General features: G+C 42.3%; 1 protein-coding gene across 13 annotated transcripts in view; it reads left to right on the top strand.

Moving 5' to 3' along the window:
• nrxn2b (neurexin 2b) overlaps window positions 1-26,665 on the top strand; it is a 504,397-nt gene that overhangs the window by 175,991 nt on the left and 301,741 nt on the right. For 8 of the 13 annotated variants that reach the window (XM_058626079.1, XM_058626077.1, XM_058626084.1 and 5 more), the window contains 5 exons: window positions 4,873-4,896; window positions 12,069-12,230; window positions 19,504-19,942; window positions 21,464-21,847; window positions 24,437-24,640. In XM_058626079.1, the coding sequence (XP_058482062.1) occupies window positions 4,873-4,896; window positions 12,069-12,230; window positions 19,504-19,942; window positions 21,464-21,847; window positions 24,437-24,640 (1,213 nt within the window). The remainder of the gene's footprint in view (window positions 1-4,872; window positions 4,897-12,068; window positions 12,231-19,503; window positions 19,943-21,463; window positions 21,848-24,436; window positions 24,641-26,665) is intronic. The other 5 variants (XM_058626088.1, XM_058626081.1, XM_058626083.1 and 2 more) reach the window with 1 other exon arrangement.

The following is a 26,665-nucleotide window of genomic DNA, read 5'->3' as shown; positions in this document are numbered from 1 at the left end:
CTCAATAGAAGGAAATGGCTGCCATTTAAAGAGAGAGAGAGAAAGAGAGAAAGTCAGTCACAGATGATGACGATAGGAAGCACTACAGAAAAAAAAAATGGACTGAATTATGGCCATCTGTATTGGAATACACAATATGTTGTACTGCAATTTCCATGCACACATATCTGTATAGACGCACACACACACACACACCCACCCACACACACACTGTTTGTTTGTGGACTCCTCTCAGCTGTAATTGCAGTGACATTTATATTTGCACCTGAAGCCTGTCTGCCAGTTTCCATTACTTGGAGCCAGACTTGGAGAGAGGCAGTCTAGAGTGAATGCTGGATGATTGGAATGAACGCGGAACCAAATGTACCTGAAAGAGCAATTTTGAATTGAAGCCCAGCTGCACTCAGTCTGACAGGGTCACCCACAGAGTGCCCGTGTTACCGAGGACAGCTTGTTGCACCACACATGCACAAATAGCCAGCCAGCCAGATAAATGTAATATAGACTGAGGTTGTGCTTTCATAGTTTGCAACACATACTGAATTCCACGTGTCACTTATCATTAATTCATACAATACAACGTCTGCCTAATGAAAAATCGCCTATTTTGCTTTCCCTCAGGCCCCGTAACACAACTGCAGAATAGGAGGTTTATCACTTTTTTTTTCTTTCTTTTTTTCTAAAGGCTCAAATTGGGAAATTTATAGGAGAATGGTAATCGGTCTTGGAACTTTCTCACTTACAATGATGAATCTATCTGGACTGGGTATCTTGGCTCCACCGCACTATCCATTGATCATTTTCACAGCTTTGCCATTAAATATTTATTCAGCTTATTCGCCCGTGGCCGCAATTCAGCGGCGTTCCTCTGTGACAGGTGTGTAAAAGATCGGCAACTCAACAAAAACATCATTTTACATCTTGGCCCAACTCTCTGGCTGTCATCCTGCAGATTTCCGTACACCTGGACTGGGCGACCATTCCCGGCTACGAAGCATGGAGAATGAATTCGAATGTAAATAGTACGAGCATTAACTCCTGCCCCATTTTCTTCCTACTTAATCCCCCCCCTGAATATATGCCAGCACAGGATATAAATACTTCTTAGCCCAGAGGTGCCTTGAGGACATGTGCTATACTGAGTTTTGTGTCTGTGCCCGTGGTTGTTTCCATGACAAGGATCTTTATCCTTCATCAATAAACATCGGCGCACACACAACCTTCATTCTCCCTCATGGGTCAATTACAACGGGGATGATGGGGCTGTCACAGCAGGAGCTACAGACATGTTAGCTTTGAGGACAAATTTGGAACAAGCCCAGTGTGGAAGAGGAACCTAACTGTGAGATAGTAAAGTTGACAGTACACAAAGGGATGAGCGGGTCTGTTTTTGATGATCCGGCATTCCTACTTTATTCACATCCTCTGCTACTGGAGTTGTTTATCTCCAAAATCCTCCGCTTAATGTATCTCTCAGCGCGCTCGGCTGTTGTCAGCCCAATGGATTTCTGTTTTACTACACCTCATATATCCTGCATCCGTCCTCCGTCAGCGCTGCAACACACTTTCCTCCTTGGACATTATGAAGTGCAACAACATTGGCAAACAGTGACTGAAACCCCCTTTAAACCAACCAGTTACCCAACCATTCCTTCTACTGTGCGATAACAAAAAATGGAACAAAAGTTTAATTTACTGCACGATTGATTTTTGACAATGGAGCACCAGTTCAAGAGTGTTCACGGCTCTCAAGCCTGCATTGAAAAATCTGACTTGTATACTATACGCCTCTAGATCTTCTACACGCCCGTTTCAGTGGCTTGGCTCACGACGTTTCTTTCTTGTCTGGCAGTTTATTCAGACAGTTCTGTCGGGCTCCTTACTTTTCACACCTCGACTCCATGTCTCACTCCCCATTTAGACTTCTTTACAAGACAATGATTAGGGTTATTATTGTGCGGAAATTGACTTCCCAATAACCTGCAAAGCTTCACCAACAGACCGCACATCGACATGAAAAAGCAAGTCAAAGGAGCAAAGAGGAATTTTAATAATCAAGAAGTAATTAAGTGAACAATGGGGTCTGTGTTCATTTTCTATGCACAATTTACATCCTCTGTATACCATGTTTATCCTGAGACCTGAAAATTCATTTAAAATGAATATAAAAAATGATAAATCAGAAACTAATTAAGTCCCCCCTAATTACTCAGTTCAAGTTTAATACATACAGGTTCTAAAAACATGCACACTCTCTTTATTCCTTATATTCTGTTTTCATTTGTGTATATAATAACTATTAGTCAACATGTTCCTAACCTGCAGACTACAAAATCCGTCTTGTGAAATGCACTCACTGCTTGCTCGCGCTGCGATGTAGACACGGGTTTGTTCTCGAGATAATGCAAGCGCCGTACATAAAGAAGTCCAAGTGTAATTGATTCCTTTCATGTGCAGCCCCGTCTCCTCGCTCACCGGCATCACTGAATTGTCTCAATTCAAAGAGATCGTCATCAATGTTTGAAGGATCCATTTTCCACGACCATCTCAGGGCTGTTCTTTCAGAGATCTGAGAGCTGGGGAAGTTCAGAATTCAGACAGGAATGTCTGAAAGGAATCTAACACATACAGAATTCAGAATGTTGTATCTCTCTTCTCTAGCCCTGACCATTGATGGAAAATCACCTTCCTAAAATGAAATATCAGACATTGTCAGGGGTTCTTATCGCGTCCACTCTAAAGGACGTTCACATGTCAATATGACCACATATTAAAAACGGTGGATCTTCAAATCTTCCACACACACTTGCTCTAAATTTTGCAGAAGACAACAAAACACGTAGTTGTCCTCTCTGTTTCCAAACCTCCTGTCCCCACATGCACAACTACAGTAACCACAGAACAATGAAGCTAAATCGCGACAAAAATGCCACATTAAAACTAAAATTAGCAGTATAAATGACACAAAAATACAATGCTAGCTAGCATACACTTCACAAAACAACATCCATAACAGTAAACTGTTCAATAACGACCTAAAACAGTGCAAATGTGGAGCAGCAACTTACCCTCATCGACATTGCAGAAAAGCGATTCACAAAGGAAACACAATTGACAGTAAATAAAAATAACTTGCTGAGATAAAATTCACAAAATCCTAACATAATTGAAGGGCATTTTTAACTCTGTACCTTTTTAAATATATTTATACATCTCAACTGCCTGACCTGGAGCTTTGCAGTTACATAAAAAACTAAAAACTACACATACATGATTATACATTATGTAAAAAAACATGACCTTTGAAATATATTTTATAAGATATTGCGATTTTACCATTGCACCATTTCCCAAAAGTGGGAACCCATAAGTCAGGGCTATTCAACTTCAGAACCAGGGGGGCTGAAAAGAAAAATAGCTGGTATTTTGTGAGCCGCAAAAAATGAAAATAATAATAATAATTTGGCTAAAATAAAAGGTTTATAGCAATTATAGCAAATATATTGCTACAAGGAATAAAAAAAATAGCCAAACATATACCATATTTTTCACTTTCATTTGACATTAATCCTTTGCTCTCAGGAAAAGTAGTTGAATCCACCTGCCATACGTTCACCTGTTTTGTCCAGATATCAGCGTGTCAGATATAGTCACCCACAGCTGCTGACAGTTTCAACTTTCACATCAAGATACAAGATGTCCTCTAGATTTCCACGCTGTCCGGAGGGAAATCTCAGAGCAGATCCCAGCGATAGACATTTTAGCCTCGTCAACTGCCATTCGCCAACTTTCAGACCTCGGGCTGCTATTTGTTCATGTTTGTGCTTGTAATTTGGTTTGGAATATGAAAAGTAGGCTACATAACAATAGCATAATATGCAGTTTATAGCAAAACAATGTGAATTCAAATAACTAAATGGACATTTCTCCCTCTTTCAGGATGCTGCAGATACCAGGAGCATCAGTATAATGTCTCTCTTCTGTTCTGATCTTTTCTTTCATGCTTCCAGAACAAACTTATCTCTTAACACTGAACATGCACTGTGTTTATGTCATAGCTGTTTGAATTTAACAATGCAATGATTTCTGTTTTGCTTTTGTAGCCCGTTAATTAATGACTACGTGGGGAAACTTTGCTCAGGGATTTTGCACCTTTTTTGAAAGTCATCAAAACAAAATTGGCCACGCCCCCCCAAAAAACACGCCCATTTTCAAATGGAAAAGATCCCACCGTCAGTGAATACTAATACTGGTGTACTTTTCTCTCATTTCCTCCCCTCTCCCAAATCAAAACAAACATCCCCATCAAAACTTCCCGAATCCCCTCTGTGGAAGTTGATTTGCTAACTCTTTGTCTCTTTTACTAACAACAAGCTTCAGAATTCTTCCAATTTGATTCTTTTCATTGGTGAATTTTCTTTTCCCTTTACCTCTTATGATTTCAACAACTAACCCTGTGTCATTCACGGAATGTGAACCATCTGTTGTTTTCTCTACTTAACTTGCAACTTACATACTAACAAATGTATTGTTATCCTTTTATCCCTTTTGTTCTTTATGACTTTATTTTGTAGACGTCCCTTTTAAAAAAACAACAACGACAACGAATAGTTGCTTTCTTTATTTCTTTATTTGGATGTTTTACTATGAGCAATAAGAAAGATACATTCTTTAAATATATATATCATTTTTTTTACTCTTTTTTTTCATAGAATCAAGTCACCTTTTGAAGGGAGAAGTTGGTTTTGCCAAAGGCAAATTTTCAAATCTTTTTTCTCTCCGGCCTTTTTTGCGTTTTAGGTGTGTTTTCCTTAAGTTTAAGGTTTGTCCTTATTATTTTTTTCTTTCTCCTCCCCCTGTTTTCTCCTGAAGCACGCAGGCATTGGACACGCTATGGTAAACAAACTGCATTATATGGTAGATATCATTCTAATTGTCTTATACTTTGGTTTGCCCTGGGTTTTCCGTTACCTCTTTCTATTCTGTTTGCTTTACTGAAAGTAAAATCCGTCATCAATTCCAAGGTAGCTGAAAAACTCCACCTATCTGTTCTTTTTGGTTTTCTTTAAGCCCTCTCTCAGTATATATGTTATTGCTTTTTTTTATTACCATCCAGTTCCCCCCTTCCTGAAAAAAAAGTTTTCATTCAAAGAGGTCTACCCAAAAATCTTACAAAATGAAACAAATTTGTGTTTTATTTGTTTATTTTCTGTCTTTTTTTCCTCCTTCCTATCCGTATGAAGAAATAAAGAATCATGATGCAATATAGATATAGAACTTTAAGACTTTTTTTTTTTGTTTTGTTTTTTTTTATCCTTTCCACCCCTGATTTATTTTCTTACGCAACCCTGATTAAGTGTGTGTACACAGCAGGCTTCTCAAGCAGACAAACGGCTTAATGTGGCAACTCCAGTGAAAGGAAGTCAAGTAGCAAAATAATAACACAAAAGGTTTGTTATTGTTCCCACCAACTCTCTCTACCACCTGAGTGGAATGGCACTAGTGGGAGCCTTTAGCCGTGATGCCTGAGTTGGACCTGTTATCAGAGCCACCTGTTATCCAGGCTCACCATCCTGTGGTTTATGGAGTCATGAAGAGTATTTACAACTCCTGATTTAGTGGCCAATGGCTCCACTGTAAAGTAGGCCTCAAATGAGGGCTTGATCCCATTAGTGACCTCAGAGTGATTTATGATCAAGATTCTCCGAGCTCCACCTGAACACACTCTCCTATCATACGCACCAACGTGTGCACTTAATCAAGTGCTTTAACGTGTCAACAGCCTTCTGAACTCCGGGGGCAGAGATGAAACCAAAAGTACTGATTTTGGCTCATTTTGATACTAGTTTTTGCAAAAAGAACTACAGTCCAACACCGTAGTGGGCTCTTAGTTTGAAAGCTGTGACTTGGCTGAATGAACTTTAATCCAGTTGGAGCACATTGGTTGTCCACCCTTAGCATTCACATGTAGTTGTTATCAGCCTTCCTTGCTTTCTCTGGAGTTTTCCAATCAATACATGAAGCACTCTGCCCATTGATGCAGAGCATAAAAGGAAACTGCCTGAGTAAATCTGTACTGTGTGCGATTGACCCGTCATTAACACTAACACTAACTTATATTTCTTGTACTTTACTGGCCTCACCCCTTGCATGGAGAGACTTTAACCCCCCCTCGTCCCAATCTCTCTTTCTTTTGTTTTTGATATACAGATTACATTGAGTATATATGTATATGTATATATCATGGCTAAGATATATACATACATATATCAATTGTCCTAATATAATCAATATAGCCATAAAACATGTTAGCCACACCCTTGTTGTTTCGTTTCTTTTTCTTGTTTGTTTCCTTTTTATTTATATATATATATATTATTTTTTTAATTTACTTTTATGAGTTTAACTTCAAAATTAACTTACTAAAATGAATAATGACCTCACACCTTATCTTAAAGTAAAGAGGGGAAAAGTAAAGAGGGGAGACAGATTTTCATTTTCTTGGTGAAGGGAGGATTAATGCCCTCGGGGATAAATCTGGCCAATCCATCAAAAACATATGACTGTGCACAAACGCGCTCACTCTTGGCTCCAATCTGATAAAATCACAGCTGAACTGGAGGCTCAATGCCAACTGACCACACTACACATTTTTACTCCTTAATGCTCCTAGTAGTGTGGAAGACAGTGATAGTTCTATTATTAAATATACATTTGGGTTATATACTCACCAAGACAAAGATCTCTCCTCCCCCACTTTCAGTTTTCCTTTATCTTTAACCCCCCCCCCCCCTCATTTCCTTTGGTTTCATCTGTGATTAGTGACATTGGTTCCCATTCCCACTTCCACCACCAAACTGACAGTATCCAGTGGCTGTCTTGCACTCTGTCTGCATGTTTTCTCTTGGCTAGAACGTCCTCACATCAGCTTCCTCGCAGGGTGTAGATGCTGCTCTAGCCCAGCACGTGTCAGTCTGTCGTACACGTGTTTACCTGTTTGTTTTTCATTTTTCTGTTGCATTCTTGTTCATAAAAAAAAAACACAACAATGGAGGTGTTTTCCTCCCCCCCCCCCCCCCCGCATTTGTCTGGTGAGGTTGTGCAATTCTATGTTTATTTCTCCATTTTTGTCGCATTCTGCCAGATGTTTTTGTTTGTTTGTTTGTTTGTTGTGTCTGAGGTAATCCCCCCTTCCTTCCATCCCTCTCCCTCCTGCCATCGTTCCATCGAAGTGCATGGCCTGTGTGTGCGTGTGTGTCACCCCGTTAGCTCGGGCGGATTCATTTTGTTTCTTCTTAACCAAAACAAACCCTTGTCACATGAATTAACACATTCAGTCCAATTCTGGATCCGGTTTGAGCAATCAAATTGCAGAGGACTCTTCGAGAATCCTCGCCCGTCTTATTCCACTTCAACTAAATTTACTAAAACAGTGTTACTAATCTACTGTTTGAATCAAACCTGTGTTGTAACTGTACTAACAACCATTTTTGTGTCTGACTTTCCCTTACTTACAAAAGTACTAACCGATTTCGTTCACCATCCAACCCTTTTAACATTTTTCGGCACAGAGCTAAAGAAGCCCTTTTTCCTCCCAAACCACAACCTTCTGACAACTGTTGCCAAAATAGCACTCTGCGCTAACCCTCCCTCATGTCTTTACTAACCTAGGGATGTAGCTTAATTCAGTTTATTCTTTACCCTACCGAACTAAATATCCCATCGTGATTTATTGAAAGACAACGCCCGGCTAAAGACTTGCTGCCAGACACCTATTGAAGCCCGCTGCTGGAGGATAGCCATTTCTTTTTCTTTCTTCCTTGAGCATCCTTCCTTCCTGGGGGTCTAACTTGAAACTCTACTAATGGGAAAGAAATGTGTGCAGTTTCATTGTGGAACTTTTTTCTTGTGTGAGCCTCAAAGTGTGAGTTGTGAATCCAAAAGTTTAACACACCCTTTCTTCCCCCGGAAAAAGACAGTATTCAGACGCGGTGCCAACAATGGTAAGTGATGCGTTGCCAAGGTAAGCTTGATACCACATCTCTGCATGGATTGTCATGTTAATGTGCGGCGGCACTCAACGGATCGGATAGGTCGATACGTACAAGTCAGATATTGCTGACAAAGGAGCTTCAGACAATGACAGAAAGCAAAGAAAACATGCTGAAAACCACGACCGTCCTTGGGAGTTGAAGGCAGGGGAAGGATGTACTGCTGAATAGAAAATGTGTGCGTGATAAAATATGGCTTTCAACGTCAGCATCACTTTGTGCTTTTGACTTAGCATATAATGTAAATTCCTACCTGATTCTTGTGAATTGATGAGGAGTTAATGGATGTGTACCTTCAGTATGTTGGCAAGTATGTACCGGGGGTGTCACGATTCTCCAAATCCTCATTTCAATTTGATTTTCATGGTTCGATTCTCGAAGATGGGTCTGCCATTTTTAGACTTGTCTAGTTCAGTCTAAGATCATTGGTTTTATGTCACGATAACTCATTAAATCTTTTTAAAAGAAGTAATTGAGAGTCACGTCACTTTGATAACGTGTAGTCATTCTGCAATGACCACCACCACAACACTTCCTCTGGTTGTCACACTGGAGGCCTAGTTAAATCGTCAATACCAGGTCGAGATTGTGACGTTTTTCTGATCAATAATCGAGATTGTGACTCCCCTAGTATGTACAAACAATATAGTTGTAGTCTGTGAATCAAGGTAGTCATATCAAATTTTGTATTTTTTTTCCTCATTTCAGTGAAATCAATGAGATTTTATGTGCAGTGTAAGTGTGGTCATTGTGATCCCGACCACAGCTGGAATCCTCTTGACCCTTGTCCAGAAACACTCAATGATCCAGTGACACACTCAACTGAGCACACTGCAGGACTCCACTCAGAGAAAACGTTGTATTTCATGTGAAGACCCATAACAGAAGCTTTATTATTCTCCAGGTAGTTGGTGGTTTATGAGGAACAAGTACACAAGTGGAAAAAAATTGATTGAATCGAATGGGGGTTATAAACATAAAAGAAATGATTTCCCCTCCACAGGGCCATCTAGTAAGTCAGTTCCGCAGCCAGTGAGTGGGTAAAAAAGAACACTTCTCGTGATTTAAAGGTTCTTCATATTTTTTCACAGTATATTTAACTGTAAACAGTTCCACTCTTTTTTTTCCCCCCTCATACATGTCAAATGTCAGCACAGATCAGTCCCGTCTGCTAAAAATAAAGCGTATTTTGAGACTTTTACAACATTTTAATAGATTCACTCGCTATATATCTAATAGAATAACTGTTCACACTGGAAGACTAGCAGAAAAAGAAGAAAAAATGGCTAATTAGCCTGTTAGGATATCACACTTGTCATTTTAAAGTGTCATCACACAATTGCAAAGAGTTTCTGCACACACTAACTTCCTGTCAAGATGTTTTAAAAGAAAAGGAAAGCGCAGTAACTTTTGTCGAGAAACAGTTCATGTAGTAGTTAATATATATGAGAGAGTCGCATAATGGTGGAAGGTGCAGCTTCCATGCTTAGTTTAGAGTGACACTGACCCTGCTACTCTCAATGTTCCCCATTTAGCCCGGGCTTTGGTTCTGCCACCGTGAATTACCTTGATTATGCTCAGCAGTCGCGTGTCATTTAGCGACCTAGATCCAACATTTCATCAGCCATTAATTTTTTACGCGTGAGCCATTATCACCTTTAAGTACATGGCGGTAACGGAGGGAGTCAACGGTGAAGGTTCACCGCTGCAGATAATAATTGTGTTTTATTCATGGGGAAACTTTGTTTTTGAAGTGACTCATGGTTTGAAATAACGAAAGTATCCACAGTCTCAGTAATATCCCGAGTCAAATTAGCTCAGGTAATTCAGTAAATTTGGATCCATTGAACAAAAGGGCATTGGTGAATCTTTGCTGGATATTTTGCAAGAAGGCCACTCTGGTAGAAGTGCAGTGTATTTCAAAATATCGTCTAGTGCCTTGTCTTCCCTGGCCTGTGATGCAAGTATTTGCAACATTACTCAAGAAGATGGGTGTGCTGTGTGGTTGAAACAAAGACTAAATCACTGCAGGGAGAATATTTTGGTTAATTTTTGGGATCTGTAATGAGTGTACAGTATTTTCTCTATGTCTTGGTTCATGTTCTCCCCCCCCCCCCCCCCACTATATTGTATGCATTTAAATATCTGATAAACCTTTTAGGTTGTGGAAGCTGTGATGATGAAGAAAGTGAGAACAAACACAAAGTCAATCTTTGACTTTCTCCTCTTTATTTGGGAACATAATAGGTGTCTGGCAGCCAGCTAGTCAATGCGAAATCCCTCATGGCCCCCCCAGTAAACTCATTCATGCTTGAAGATATACCATCAACAACCCTCTCCTCTAAAATGTGTTGGCATTCTTTATCATTTTAGTTGGCGTTTTAATTCCACAAACTTTACAGGTTATATATCCAACCTATTATGACTTCAATCCTGTACGCTGTCAACTGGAGGTCAGGCCAAAGATGGTTTGGCCAATCCTTTTAAAGAACTTAAAGAACCCCCCCCCGTTTCCCGTCCTTGGCCTCCTCTAATGTTATCTTGTCCCTGAGAGATGAATGAAGTGTCCCTGCTCAAAGTTCCGTTTAATACGTCCGAACAACAGATCACACCTGCACCGTTAGGCGCAGATCATCCACAGTCTTTGCGTCGTGACAACAGCAGACATAAAAATGTGTTGCCCTGTTAAGAAGGGAAGTACGGCCACAAACAAAATGAAATAAAACAAAATAAAGACGAGAAAAAAAAAAAAGAAATCAATGAAAAACAGGATGAGTACTCAACTGGGGCGACTGATCTGTTTAGTGCAGTTGCTGAGGTTTTCCCTTCCAGCCTTATGGATGTAGAGTGTTCACTCGCGCTGGAGTGGACCTGCACTTCATGTTATTAGATCAAATATTAGATTACGCAGAGTGAAATACAAGGAAAACATTTTCGATTGACTCGCGCTCGCACTATTAACTGATGAAGGGTCTAATCACAGGATAATAGCTTTGCTGAAGTAGATCATCTCGAGTAGATCCATCATGCAGAGTGAAGACGGTGACATATGCAAAACATCATCGAAACTACCCGAGAAACCAAGTTGGACTTCAGTTGAAGTGAGGACAGCGCAGGCTAGCATCGCGGCCGAGTGTGCAGGTGATGGGGAACAGATGGTTATGGCTCCCTGCAGTGCTGTATTTGTGCTGTGTACATTGCTGCAGAATAACAGATGCTGAATCAGAGGCATGAGTGCTTCACTTTTGCCCAGGCCAGTTCTGTTAGGATAATTAGACAATAAATTGGTCACTAACTGCAAAAGCCTCCCCCCCCACATCAAGCTGCATTACTTTGCAGGATGTTTGTATTGCAGTATACTTGTAGCCATGTAGAAATCATTAAGATAATGATGTGCAGTGCTCAGGTAGAGAGCTATAAAAATTAACTAATAAGAGGAAAGTGTAGAAATACATTCATTATTATAAAATCATCAGACTTGTTGGCATCAACACGTGGTTCCTTGCATTGAGGCTGGATCAAAAGAGGAGTGATGCAGAATATCTATGGCAGTCACAGGGAAGCCAAAGCCTGGCCTCTGTGTTACCTTTAAGACCTTGTTGTTTGAATAGATTGTAGGATTTGTCAGTAATTAAAAACGGGTATTGACTCAGTTTGAATTAAAAATTTCCGCACACACTAAAACCAGTGTCATTTACAGTCCAAGTCGTTAGTCACCTAAAGCAGGATTGCTTTATCATCAGTCAGTGATTAGACAGAATGCACAGCTCTGGCATTTTCCCTTATCAACTGCACTCTAGAGTGAAAGCCCCCAGTTTGACTTACACCAAAATCAACCAACCAAGTGAGGGCAGCCCTGCATATTGCTGATTTTTAATCCACTTTCTTCCTGTTTTTCCTTCTCATTCTTCTAATTTCTTTCCTCACTCACAATTCTCTGTGTCTACCTACCCTCGTTCTATTTTCTATCCGTCCTTTTTCCCTCATCTGTCTCTTTTGGGGCCACGCCCATGCCAGGTGACCATCTCAGTGGACGGTATATTGACCACCACTGGTTACACCCAGGAAGATTACACCATGCTGGGCTCCGACGACTTCTTCTATATCGGCGGGAGCCCCAACACTGCTGACCTGCCCGGATCACCGGTCAGCAACAACTTCATGGGCTGCCTAAAAGACGTGAGTGGCTCTTTGTGGTTGTGTGCTTCTTGCAGCTACAAACTCGGTACGGTTTGGAACCGCAAAGCTGAGAATGGTACCTTTACTTGGTAGATGAGGTGTGCGCTGTGCTCAGTGACCGTGGCCTGTGTGAGATACGTAGTGTGCCGTTACACCCGTGCACCAACAACCAATGCGTCACAACAGAATGGAGAACAATGGAGGACATCCAGCATTGCATTTTTTTGTTTTTGTGGCTGTTTGTCTCAACAGGATATCAAGCTTTGTAGGAGAATAGACTGTGGGTGTTGAAGAAACACCGGTCACAAGGGAGTGCAACCATTACTCTGATGCCCAGAGCGAATGGTACCCAAAAAATTGAATGGTTGGGGCCAGTTCTTTTGGTACTATTCCTAATGGAATAGTGTTACGATCAAACATAGAAGCACTCTTTGTATGGTACGCCCCTGCATTGGTAGCCTTTCAGACTGCATCCTTTGTTGCCCAGTTATCAGTTGTGTGGTTTTCTCTGAACGAGGAGATTTTCTCAAATAAAAAAAATCACAAAAACAAAAGTTTCAGTGAGAACACACCATGTTCAACCAATACATCATCCTCACGCGTGCTCACACAAACACAGTCTGTGTTGACTTTGGCACAGTCACTTGAGAACTATCAGTGTGTGCAGATATAACTCCCATATGTGAGAGTGGGAGGTGTCAGACATACCGTATTCTGAATTCAGTCGAAGTGTCATTTCCTCCCTCTCTCTCTACAAACTCCTCTGCAGATGGCGCATGTCAACGGCGACTACACCCTCCCCCAGTGGGATGGTAGAAAATCAGGTTCAGATTTATACACATACATTTAGACATGGCCACATTAGTCATGACAGATAAGGAGAGGACAGTTCTATGATCAACTATGAGGAAAGAAATGACTTTTATTCTCATCGGGGCTTTAATTCATAGCTTAACAAGCTGTCAAGAGGACCAATCACAGCTTAAAGTATTATGCCCTTGTAAATGTAATGACTTGTGTAGAGGCAACGCAACATGGTGCCATTGCATTTCCTCATGAAACTCTGCTGATTGAATAAGTAATTACTTTTGCCATCACTTTTAATGGATTGCACAGTAATCACCCTATCTCTAACTTAATTATGCCTGTAGAATTACATTTTCATTATTTGGGTTTCTATCGGAAAGATCCCTAGTGGGTCCTAAACTTCCTAAGGCGTTTAACTATCCTCTCTCTCATCAAGACAAGGCTGGGTTTACAGACGACATACAGGCCAAGCCTAGGGAAAGAGGGGGGGGGGGGAGTTGTGAATTTAGGGGGGGGACATAGAGAAAAGCAAGTGCTAACAGTAAAAAATAGAGGTGAAAATGAAGAAGCAATGTGAAGTAACAACGAACTTGAAGTGGAAAGTCTGAGCAGATGGTAAAAAGACTGAGAAGAACAGTCTAAATGATCCTTTTCATAGCAAAGTCAGACTAAGTGTTGCCTGGAGAAATGTCCAGACAAGTTAAGAATGTTTAATATTGAAAAAAAAAGTGAATGTTTGTAAGGGATTGATCTGGACACTGCCAACGGACAGGTAGAGAGTGGGGAAAATGGTAAAACTGAAATATTTGTGATAAGGCATATTACATTCCGGTCCAAATCCAGGAAAGGAGAGCTGCTAGCGTGATCATCAGGCATTGGCATTCATGTTTGATCTTCTGCCAAAGGATTTATCTTTTTCAGCTTGCGTTTGGGTCAGCGCTGTAAAACATCCCTCAGAAATCTGTGTATAGAATCATGAACCCTTCACCAAATTTGAGAAATAGCATGCTGACAGCTTCATCTTCTTCCACTTGTATAGTCTCTCCGCATATAAATGCCAATAGTTCCTTGTTGACCCTATGTTTTAGCTCTCTAAATGTCATGAAGTTCACGTACTCGTTTGGTGTAACTTCAAGTTCATTTATTGAGGAGCTACATTGCTAACAAGCTATCCAACACAAACTCGCTAGCCCCTTCAGCTAGCATACTACGCTAATAATACCCGCTTCTCTGAGCCCACAATGTACATAGTGACATCTTGTGGTGGAACACGAACATCACATCGCACTAAAAGCACAGGCTTAGTATTTCTTTTCCTTTTTGTTCAAGTCATATGGGCTCAACTATTCAGGTGTGGTCAAGCTCTAATGAGCACGTCAGCCGGAGATAATCATGCAGAAAGGCACTGAGAAAACCCATCAATGAGAGTAACTGAGAGCGCCAGGTCGGATAGTATTTGCTGAGAGTCAAGAGAAAAGTGACGGGTTGAGGTGGAGATAGTGGCATTTTTTCATCATGCGCGCGAGTTCAGTGGCGCAGCCTGGATAATCAGTAGTGTTATGGTCCTGGGCGAGGCTTTCATGCAGCCACCGTGGTCAAACGCCTTTGATATGCTCGGCCAACATCCTTCAGGCAGCAGAAATCCAAGGAAGAGCAGCAGCAGAAGAAGAAGAAGAAGAAGAAGAAGAAAAAGGCACTGAAGCTCTGTGAAGTTCTTTTTTTTTGTGTGTGTGTGTGTACGGTTTGTGTGTGTCTTATGTGTCCTCAAAGTTACACACACGCTATGATCCTACCATGTGTGATGTGTGTGTTTTCAAGGGAGTCGTGTGGCGTGAAATCCAGTCTCTCTGCAGCGCTGACCCCCCCCTCCCTCCATCCGCCGGCCATTTCTCCCACATATTCATCTCTTTTTGTACACGTCACTCTCTGTCTCACAACCTCCCTCTCTCCATCTGTCTCCCAGACAGTGACCTTGCTATCACCCATTTCACACACCACCATCCATCTCAGTCTCTCTCTCTCTCTCTCTGTCCCTCCCTCCCCTACTCGTCTCCCTCACTCTTCGCACCACTCTCATCATTTTTCTCCGCCTTTCTCCTCCTTTCATCGTCCCTTTTCTCCAGGGCAGTTTTGTGTAATTAAGTCCATGGTAGCGCTGTTGGTACTCCAGCTTTGCCACCCTGACGGCCAAATTAAAAATTGATTTCTTCGTCTGATTCCAAGCGGTGGATGAATGCGCTCACACTCCTCCTTGCCCTCACTCGCTTTCACCTCCCTTCCCTCTCTCTACCCTCCCAACTTCATATTGATGCTCTGTCTCTTTGTCTGCAGCTTCCTCCTGCTTTCACCTTTGTTGCATGAAATCATTCCGGGAGTTGACCATCAAGCTCACTCGACAGCGATTTGACACTTTCCGCCCGCTTAGTTTTCTTTTCTTTTCAACAAAGGAGTAGATGACAAGGAATTTTCAAGATATCACAAACCATCGAAGAGTTACAGTCATGAGAAGTTCGCATGCCAAATCCTGCCGTCGCCGACACGGTAACGGAAAGGTTAAATAAGGATTTGATAATGTCAATGAGACTTTTGCAACACGTACGAAAACACGTCACAGTTCATGAGCTCGTCAAATATTCTTAACCCCAGATATTTCAAAAGGGAAAAAAAAAAGGCTGGATTATATTTATTCTGCGTACCTGCAGGGCTTTCGGATTCGCTAAGGATCTCAGTGGAAAAACAAATCAATGCAGCCACCCCTGGGGAAGATTCTGGTCCAGCATTAGTCGTACTATCAGAACAAGTGAAAGCACACGTATCGAGTCCGTATCTGGGCTCCACATGACTGGGCTTTTTTGAAAGGTCACCGGAGTTAAGCCTAAACAACAACACCTCGTGGCTCCGCTGTCCTTGACAGCGAGCGTAGACGCCCAAACGAAGAGTCACAAACTAGACGTTGTTTAAGTTTTTTTTAAGACGTCTATTTGTCAGCGGACAAAGCCGCAAAGTTCTCCAACTGTGGGCAGTTAAGCCTTAATGGCGTACCCTTCCAGTACTGAAACGGACATATTACAAAATGTAAAGGTCGCACCAGAGGTTTTGAGATATGATGGCAAGGTATATATATATTTGATGAGTCAGCACATGCTTTTAAAAGACAATAACTGTACCAGGACCCAGGACTGTACCCTGGGTGACTCACATAGTCCCCATTATTCTTTGAAACCTCACCCATGTGTGCTTCCACCGTCTTTTACATTGATTTGCCTTCTGCTTCCCCCTGACACTCCTCTCTTTTGATTTGTACTTTTGATAAAGACACACTTTCATTTATGCTCACGTAGAACTGAACATTTGTGAATTTGGACGCGCAATAAAACAAAAGAGCATTTCCCCTCCTAAAATGACCCTGTGTGATGGTACGTCGTGAAGGGATTCACAAATAACCAGGACCATCTCAGTAATAACAGACGTCCGCCACGTACCACCTGCCGTCTGAACTTTAGAGCAAATTATGTCCTTACCCGCAAAATGACACAGTATGAGTCTCCAATCACACCTGATGTAGCACACAAGCTAATTATTGCTTCCGTGATCAAAGAGAAACGAAATTCTCCGAGACGTGCACTTATTTGGAGTTGATTAGTGTGATCAATGTCTTTGCGTGCTATCGCTCACCACCTATGTCGCTGTGGGTTGCCTCACCTCATGATCATTTCATGCTTTGCATTCGGTTATCGCACAGGTCAACTGTGAGATAACGATCAAGAAGGGAGGGGAGGGTAATGCAAATGAAAACCTTGTGCGGTTTGACAGTTTGTCGTACAAGAGAACGTCATGTTTTGTGCTGAGGGAAGATAAGGCCGGCATGGAGATTTGTTTTCCATAGGAAGGGAAGAACAACACGGCGATCAAAGAGGAACAGTGTTGTCGCTGACCCACTAATTAATTGAGAGAAAATGAAGACTCAGCCATTTTCACCACCACAAATCCATGCCATTTTGACAGGCCTTCTTCTTCTAGTGATTTCCGCCAGGCTCGAAACTGAGAGGTGCAATGCTGCCCTCCACAGGCGAAAGAAAAAATGTCCATCTGCAGTTCAAAGGGCTTCAACACAGTCCAACAAGTCTGTCCTCTAATAATTTCCGGCAGGCTCCAGTTTGATCGCTAATCTTGACTGATTTATGACAACAACTCTCATTAACCCTTAGAACACAAAGGATTTCCGCTGCTTTTTTTCCCATTACTGTGTTAAAACGTACAGTATAAACACAGAGTGTATAAGAATGTGCGATGTAGACTTTCTTATATGCTTTTTTTTTCCAGCACAGCCTGTATAATAGACAATCTGATGAAAATGTTCTTTAATTTTCGCCGACTATATAAACACACCTGAGCAAAAAGTACTCACAATGTTGAAAATCGGATTGAATTAGTGAAGTTCGAACAAAATGAAAAGAAAAATAAATGATTGCTACTTTATAACACTGCTAAAAATGTGATATCAAATGAACCTTAACTTTGACTCAACAAGAAGACTCTGCGTTTTTTAAAGCCTGAATATGTGACCTATAAACACCCCCCCCCAGGATGTCCATGCAAAAAAAGGGGTTGTTTAAGCCTGATTGAATCTAGAGCAGCATGTTTCCAGCGTAACTGCTCCATTTCCATGCATGCTCTTTGTTTGACACCAGCCTGTTAACTTTTTATATATATATATATATATATATATATATATATACATATATATATATATATATATATATATATATATATATATATATATAAAAGCAGAACACCATCTCTCCTTTTTCTACCACCTTAATCCAGGCGAGCTCACACACTATTAGCCGCCACGTTTACCTTTAACGTGGCTAATTACCAGGACTGATCGCTGACTAATGACGCTATTATAATGTGTACAGTACATGTGGCAGCGTGGCCATTTCAGGGGATAACCAAATAGGCTTAGGTACAAGAATAACCCAGCGTATTTGTGTTGTCGTGTTTGATACCGTGCCTCCTGTGTGCGTAGGTGTGGTACTCAACAGAGAGAACGAGATAGGGGAAGAGGTAGAGAGTGTGAATACATATGAAAAAACAGAGTGAGGGACCAGGGGAGTTGGGGAGGGATACTGTGAAAGATGATAAGGGATGACATCAGTCGTCTGCTGAAATGAGATAGTCAAAAACCAATATGGCGAACCACATTCCACAAGACCAGCCTCGCAGTGGTGTGAATATGTAAACAGGCGAGTGCAAACACAAGCAAATAGTAACTTAATATTCTGCCAATAATTCAGCAGTGCACCTATACTCAGTGTGAGCCGCAGTTCATCGGTATTATGAAGTCAGACATGGATCTGAAGGGATGTACATAATCACTCTAAACTGCCTCACTTAAGTTTATAAATATACAGTAGCTGTATGTATCAACAATGCATGGAATCAGTATGAAACTGTACACTCTGAACTGAAAGTGTGTAGCAATTTGAATAGCAAATAGAACTGATACGGACCTTCCTTCTGTCAAAGGCAGAGTGTAGAGCTCCGAACACCTGAGCACGGCCACCCAACATAAACACACACACACACACAAACAAACAATGACTTCAAATGCTTCACACTATTAATCCCTGGAGGACAGGTCCCTCATGACGCAGTGCTCAACAAACAAAAAGGGAAAGTGTAACTATGAAAGACAAGGATAATTTACTTTGCCTTCAGCACATAATCCCTTATAAATGCACACAGTGAGGTATAGACCGCCACTTTGAGCTGAAACAATAAGAGTCGCGTTTCATCAAAGGCTGTTGGAGCTATTTTGCTTTAAGACTGTAGGCAACGCACGCTTGTCCCTCTATCTGGAATGTTTTCCCCCCTCCTCATTTACTGTGCGTACATACTGACATCTCATAGGTTTCTATATTTCATTTTAATTTACACTTCATGGATTAGAACCCAGGGACCGGGAGTTTATGCAACAGCGATCAGAGCTCGGAGCGTTTAGAATGTTATGCACCCACAGAAACTCCAACTCTCGCAGATAGAATCAATGAAAACATGCCCTTGGCAGCTTGTTAGTCCCGAATGGTTGCTCAGTGTGTGAATATTTCAGCGTGTGTAGGATTTTATTACAAAATCAGAGCGCATCAGTGAATTCAGTTTGAGGGTTGCGGAATCGAAAAATTCAGCTGCCAGAGTACAGTGTGTGTTGGTGTCGTTTTGCTGCTCGCGAGAAACTACTGTGTTCTTCCTTTGATTCTTCATTTCCATTTGCTGATAAGCTTGAGATTAATTTGGGAGATTAAAGGTTTTTTCAAATACTAAGAGCCTACAGGCAAGGTCTTGGTATTTTGAACTTCACTTCTGGAGCTGCATTTTGAATCCACAATAACGGTAACATCACGGTTTAAATCAGAATATTAACCTTCTTATATTTCCACTTGCTCTCCCCTCTCATATCCAGGTGGTGTACAAGAACAATGACTTCAAACTGGAGCTCTCACGGCTGGCCATCGAGCGGGACCCTAAAATCACCCTCAGCGGCGACCTGGTGTTCCGCTGCGAAGACGTAGCAGCTCTCGATCCCGTTACCTTCGAGACCCCCGAGTCCTTCATCTCTTTGCCCAAGTGGAACACCAAGAAGACGGGCTCCATCTCCTTTGACTTCCGCACTACTGAGCCCAGCGGGCTCCTGCTCTTCAGTCACGGCCGTCCCCAGAGTCCCAAAGAGCAGAAGCCTGGTCGGGAGCTGAAGACGGATTACTTTGCAATGGAACTGCTGGATGGGTATTTGTACCTGCTGATCGATATGGGCTCTGGGAAAACAAAGCTGAAGGCCAGCAACAAGAAGGTCAATGACGGAGAATGGTGCCATGTGGATTTCCAGAGGGAAGGGAGGAAAGGTGTGGCTGCTTTAAACTTGTGTTACGTTGACAATTGTTTGCATTTGTCGTCTGCTTTTCACAGTCATTTCCCAATATGAGCTCAGTGACACAACTGGCTTTGACATCCAATCCAATCCAACTTTATTTAGAACAACAACAGCTAAAACAAAGTGCTGTACATCAGAGATGAAGAAAACAAACACAATATAAAGACCTAATAGGCAATAAAACAATAACATACTGTAAAATGTATAAAAACAATACAAATAAACAAGTTATACAATAAAACTATACAAAAAATCATACTGGGTCGAAAACCAAACAGTAAAACGTAAAAATGGGTGGACAGTGAAGGTGGGCAGGGCAAGACCATTTAAGGATTTAAAAACAAGTCAAAGAATTTTAAAGTGAACTCTAAAATAGGTGTCATGTGTTCCCTCTTACGTGCACCAGTGAAAAGAAGTGCAGCAGCGTTTTGGGGCGAGCTGGAGACACGACTGACTGACTCCAAAATAAAGTGCGCTGCAGTAATCCGGGCAAGGTGTAGATTTCACCTTTGCCAACTTGTCTTGTGTAGTGAAAATTGCTGGACTTCACCATGACGCTCCAATTTAAAGTCACTGTCCATTTTTGAACCCAGATTTGTGACTGTAGGCTTAACATGCGGTGCCAAAGGGCCCAGGTCAAGAGCAAGGGTCTCACAGAAGGGTCCAAACACTATCACTCCTGTCTTCTATTAGTTAAAATGTTCAAAGTCCGAGCTTTAACCTCGTCAAGACACACACAAAAAGTGAGTAGACAGAGTAGGCATCCTTCCCGCTAAATCCCCCTGTCGCTCACATTCTATCAATGATGCGCCTCGTGTTATTTATTAATGAAAGTTTATGTTCATAGCCGTGTGGTGCAGTGCACAACAGGAGCACGGCGTCTGATGAATGATCTGTAGGTGGGCGAGCACCTTGGACATTATATCTCACACTAATGGCGTCCTCTAATGAGGATGAGGGTGTGAAGGAGTGTCTGCGTGTGCGCACGCATGCGTGTGATTTCACCGCTGCTCCCGCTGTAATTGGCTTTTAATAGAAAATTAAGACGGAGTCGTTAATCACAGAAAGAGAGAAGGCCTTTTGTTGCCGCACAGTCCCTGCTGCATTCTGCCTCTCTTCTCCTCCATTTAGCCTGTTACAGACGCATCAGACAGACACACACAGACACACACAGACACGCTCATGCTGTTGTCGTCTACCCTCCCTGTCTTTTGTCTGTCTGCTGCATGACCCTAAATTATCCACTTACGACCCTCTTTCACCGACTCATTCACTCACTCATCGGCTTCCCTTCCCGCTCACTCACTCACTCAACCAGCCTTCAACCGTTTGTCTCCCATCATAAGTGATGAAAACACACTTCTAACCACTGTCTTAGCAACAATCTGTTTGCACTCAGTGTTGATATTTGTTCAACTGAACGTCTGAATGTGTAGGTCGGGATCTCCAGTGTCACAATACCGTGTTTGTGTGTGTGTGTGTGTCTTTTTAGGCTCCATCTCCGTTAACAGCCGCAGCATGCCCTTCAGCTCCCCAGAGGGCAGTGAAATCCTGGACCTGGACAGTGATATGTTCCTGGGCGGGCTGCCCGAGTCTAAGTCTGACCTCATTCTGCCGCCCGAGGTTTGGACAGCGCTGCTCAACTACGGCTACGTGGGCTGCGTCCGAGATCTCTTCATCGACGGCAAGAGTCGCGACGTGCGTCGCCTGGCCGAGATCCAGAGTGCGCTCGGCGTGAGCAGCTTTTGCACCCGCGAGCTTCAGAAGCGCTGCAGCAGTACCCCGTGTGGCAACGGGGGTCTGTGCAAAGAAGGCTGGAACCGCTACATCTGTGACTGCATTGGCACCGGATACCTGGGTACCAACTGTGAGATCGGTAAGGACGGTGGTGGATGAAGGGGGCAAATGGTGTATTAGTCTTGTTATATGTTATTGATGAGCTGCTGTAAAATATAAGGACATTATGAACATTTGCAAAAAAGAAAATGATTTTTCCCAACACTGAAAATTGCTATTCAAAATCTTTGGTCAAAATTAACTTTGTAGTCAATTACTTTACCCTAAATAAGAGAACAAAGTTGTACTACACACAATTCAGAATGAAAGTCTTTGTTACAGGGAAGCAAAAATATCCAACTTTCCAATGTCGGCAGCTAATTTTTAGGCTTTAATGAACCACAGATGCTTCCAGTAAGCAATCCTATTTACACACGTCCAATAAAGCAAAGCAGGAAAACAGGTGTATAATGAACATTTTCATGCACTTGACAATGTGCTGCTTTGTATTTGACACTACCAAGCAGCTGCTGTACTGTAGGAGCAAGAACTCCACTGGGAGCTGTGCGAGAACCAAATGCCACCCAAGTCTGGGAGGGGAGGGGAGGGGAGGGGAGGGAGGGAGGGAGAGGCTGAAGCTCTGAGAATTTGGCAGCAGTGAAGCAGAGCAGTCAGGCCTACTGTCACCATCTGTGCCAGTCACACAAACCCAGGTGGCACAAGGTGAGCTCGTCAAACAGCACGCAGTTACGTCTGATACCTCGCTATCAGCCGCAGACGCCTCACCTCATAGTCTGTCTTCGCACGTCCGCGGGGGTGAGCGAGCCGTGACAGTGTGGGATTCTGAGGGACAAAGAGGGTAATGAGGGAGGGAGAAATTGGATTCAAATCAGGATAGCGGAGGTAGAGGATGAAATGTCTTTATTTTGAAGGCTGCCGCTTTAATGGTGTATGTTTTGGATGCACAGATGTGGCTTCATCGAGGCTCTTTTGCCATCTAGTGGCGTTCTCCGTTACTGTAGGATGTGGCAGAGAGGACTTTTCTTATTACCAGCCACTTATTTCTCAGTCAGTACACAGACTATGTCAATAAGCTGAGTGTAAAGGCAATAAATAATATGATTCCCTCAAGCCTCATGCGATTGAAAGCATTGATTGGCATTTTTGGCATACTAATGAATATAAGTTTGGGGATTTGTTGTTGTTTCATGAAGTCAAAGGACAAAGGAATACAGGATGATGTTGAATACATTTGTTCTTTTAATGATTCTGCTGATTCCAACCTCCTAACCCCATCACCAGAACCAGAACCGCTCCCTCTACGACTCACTACAGGCTTTCAAAACACAAATTAAGACTCACCTGTTCTGAAACTGGCATCCCCATAGTTTTACAATTCATGACTTCATTTCATTTGTTTATTATTTATTTATTACCGACCACCTCTTCTTTTTTTGTTATGTTGTTAAAGCGTCTTTGAGTCGCCTAAAAAGCGCTTTAAACCCTGACATGAACTCAATGCACAGAAACATATATACTGGCTGACCAGACCACTTTGAAATGAGAGGGGGAAACTAAACATGCAATAACTATAAACCCAGTGCAATTAAACACAAATCCCCCTATGCTAATTCAACTTGGTTCGATCCACTTCCTGGGCCTCTGTATTTAGCCAGCCCTCTTCTCTCAGCCACATGTTTTGTCCATGAAGGAGAGCTGGATTTCACGGTAACGATTAATAACGATCAATGACAAGTGTCAAACATAGAGATGGAGACGTTTTAAACCAAAAAGACCAAGATAATGACTTAAAAAAAACAAAAAAAACCTGATACAATTATGTGAGTTGGTGAAACCATTTTATTTGTATGGTCAGTATGGTGAAACAGAATGAATATTATATATAGGAACGAGGCTTGTGCAGTCTTTGTCAAAGAAGGTCTAGTGTGTGTTTTTTTAGGAGCCTCTAAAACCTGAATGTGTGAATTCCCCCTCCCCACCCCCTGACAGTGACTTGTGTTAGCCTTTGGTGACACATATTGACCCACATGACAAAATAAGAGCAGTCCTCAGGGATCTGTCACTCTGCCCAGCTGTCTTTCTGTAGCATCTCTGACTTTTAACAGCATGACCACGCGAGGCGGGGGCCGTCACTTGTGGATTCCTTCGCGGTATGTGTCAGCTGATGGAAATATAATGGCGTCGGAGGAAATCCTGAGCGTATTCTGTGAAGACAAAATTATAGTGATGTAGGAAATTGCATGCCAAACAAAGGCATGCAATTTCCTTGCAACTTCTCAGTCCTGTTACATGCCTAACAAGTGCAGTCTTTTATTAATTTAATTTTTTTTTGGTCATTATTTTCCTGTAACAACTGCTTTCACTTACACCTTTGTACTACGTCAATTTAAGGATTGAAAAAAAAAATGGAAATGCCCACATTATTTGTTGATATGACACATTATTCGAGGATCGATCAAAGGTTAGTTCTAAAACAGAGCAGCGATAACACAAGGGGAAGTTGAAATGGCCATGGACATGCCTATTAATGCAGTTTTAGAATGGTTTCAAATGGAGTCAAAACCATTTTCGAACTGTTTCCGAACTGAAAAGACGTTAAACGTTAAAGCAACAGTGAAAGACAGTTGAGTCTGTGTTACAAGTTATCCTCTTCTTCCCCCCTGTGCAGAGGCGACGGTGCTGAGTTACGACGGCAGCATGTACCTGAAGATCATCATGCCGTTCACCATGCACACAGAGGCCGAGGACGTGGCTCTGCGCTTCATGTCTCAGCGGGCGTACGGCCTGCTCATGGCCACCACCTCCAAGGAGTCGGCGGACACTCTGCGCCTGGAGCTGGACGGAGGCCGAGTCAAGCTCACCGTGAACCTCGGTAGGTCACCGTGATTCATTGCAGTTGTCCCTGCTAACCTTTCCCTTGGCAACCTCCCCTGTCTCTTCATCGTCATGCTGTCCTTTAGCATCGTATACAAAAGTATGGTTTGGCATTTAGAGTTTAATCCTATTACTTTTGTTTGGTGGAGAAATAGCTTCTAAATTTGTCCCTCAGTTTCAGAATTTCTTTGGATGAGAGATTACAGTTTATTTTCTGTTGTCGGTGCGGTGCACACAAGCTAAAAAGCGTATAACCCACAGCGCTTAAAGCTGAGAAAACTGAGATGCAAATACAGAAACTTGTCCTCCACAAATTACTTAACAAAAAAAACCTGCTGCAGGAAGATAAGATGAAAGAATATCAAGTCCTGACAGTTTCCCCACCAAGGGGAGCAAACCTGCAGCCATTTTCTGTTGCATACTCTTTGACTCCTTGTCCCCATCATCCCCTCTCAAGTCATTGTCCTATTTTGTTCCCCGTAAAGCCCCAAAGCACCTCCACGTGTTAGAAAGTTCCATCTTGGAGCAGTTTCCCTGGCCTGATCCTGAGCCTTAACCCACTTACCTGTCTCTGGAAGCTTCAAGGTGGCTTTGGTTCTGTCTCTCTCTCTCCTCCTCGTGGTCCTGCTCTACTCCACTTTTGTGGCGTTAGCCGAGAGGCTCCACTCGCGCGAAGACAAGACACATATATCCTCATCATCAGTAATAACAGATGAGTGTAAAGTGGATGTAAAGAGCTCTGAAAGGCAATCTTAGAGCAGAGAAGGTCAGTGGAATTGTAGAGCAAGATTTGTAAGATTGATGGTTCCACAGGGAGTGCAAATGCCTTCCCTCTAATAACTGGCTTCATGAATGCAGACCTTTTGACTTATTAAAATTTCATTGCAACGAATATTACCACTCTGGGGAGGATGGCTCTGACCTTCCAGCTCTGAATACCTTAAGTCTGTCCTTATTCCTTGAAGGCACAGACTTTCAGGAGTGAACGGGGAGGAGCATGACAGAGGCTTACCCTTGAAAATTGGAATTTAAGCTTCCACAGAGACGGGAAGTGTGCGGTGAGCAAAACGAAGGTGGCTATTCCTCTTTCCTTGACTTCTCCTCTTCTCTTTTCTACCGCTGTTCCTCTCTCTCTCTCTCTCTCTATATATATTTCTCTTTTTTGGTCTTCTTACACCTCTCTTAAACACCGCACTTGGCCAGGACTCGGAAGATGGAACTTTTCATCCCTTCAATGGCCTGTATGTCTGCGGCCCTCGGATCAAACAGCCAGAGTGACCGGCTCACAACTGTAGTTGACACACGTGGATTTAAATGTACACGTGTTAAACGTGTGTAAATAATTCCCCTTTTCTTTCGTGAAACAATGTCGTAAAAAAGCAGCACCAGTTGTGGCTGATACTTCAGCTTGCCTCTGGCGTTTTACTACAGGAACTCCCTCATGTGTGTTAGTCCTTGTAAAATAATTGGAATCCCTCTAATTACTGAGAAAGTAAGATTGCAGTAGGACTCTCAGATGAGGCCTGACACCTTTCTATTGTTGATAAGCTAAATTAATTAGCATCATGTTGTCAGAATTTGACAGCACAAACTTTTTTTTATTACATTTTAATGAACCCCTTTGTTTTTTTGTGTTTTTTTTCTTCCTTTTTACAAACACCAACATCCGTCTCTACTGAGTGACCCTGGTCCCTGGCTGTTTGTGTCCACTATTCTGTAGCGGTTGACAGCTCGAGACCACAACCCAACCACACAGCCGCATGCACATGTGATTTACTGCCACTAGATGGGAGCAGAATAGTAGTGAATGGATTTTTTTTCATTCTGTGGGAAAACAACAGTTTGACCCTGAAGTGATCCCTGCAAAAAGGACACTAACCTGCGAGCAGCCGTGTCAAAGGTCGGTCGCAAAGCGGATGTTTTCACTGACGTCGTGCTTCGGCGAGGCCTTTGACAGCGGGGCTTCTGAGGCGATAACACTCTTCAACACTTACTCATTTGTGGTTCGTGTGCACCAGGCGTG

This window comes from Solea solea, chromosome 3 (assembly GCF_958295425.1).
Source record: "Solea solea chromosome 3, fSolSol10.1, whole genome shotgun sequence".
Classification (NCBI taxonomy): Eukaryota; Metazoa; Chordata; class Actinopteri; order Pleuronectiformes; family Soleidae; genus Solea; species Solea solea.
The sequence above is the reverse complement of the archived record's forward strand: the minus strand, read 5'-3'. Positions and strand labels throughout refer to the sequence as shown.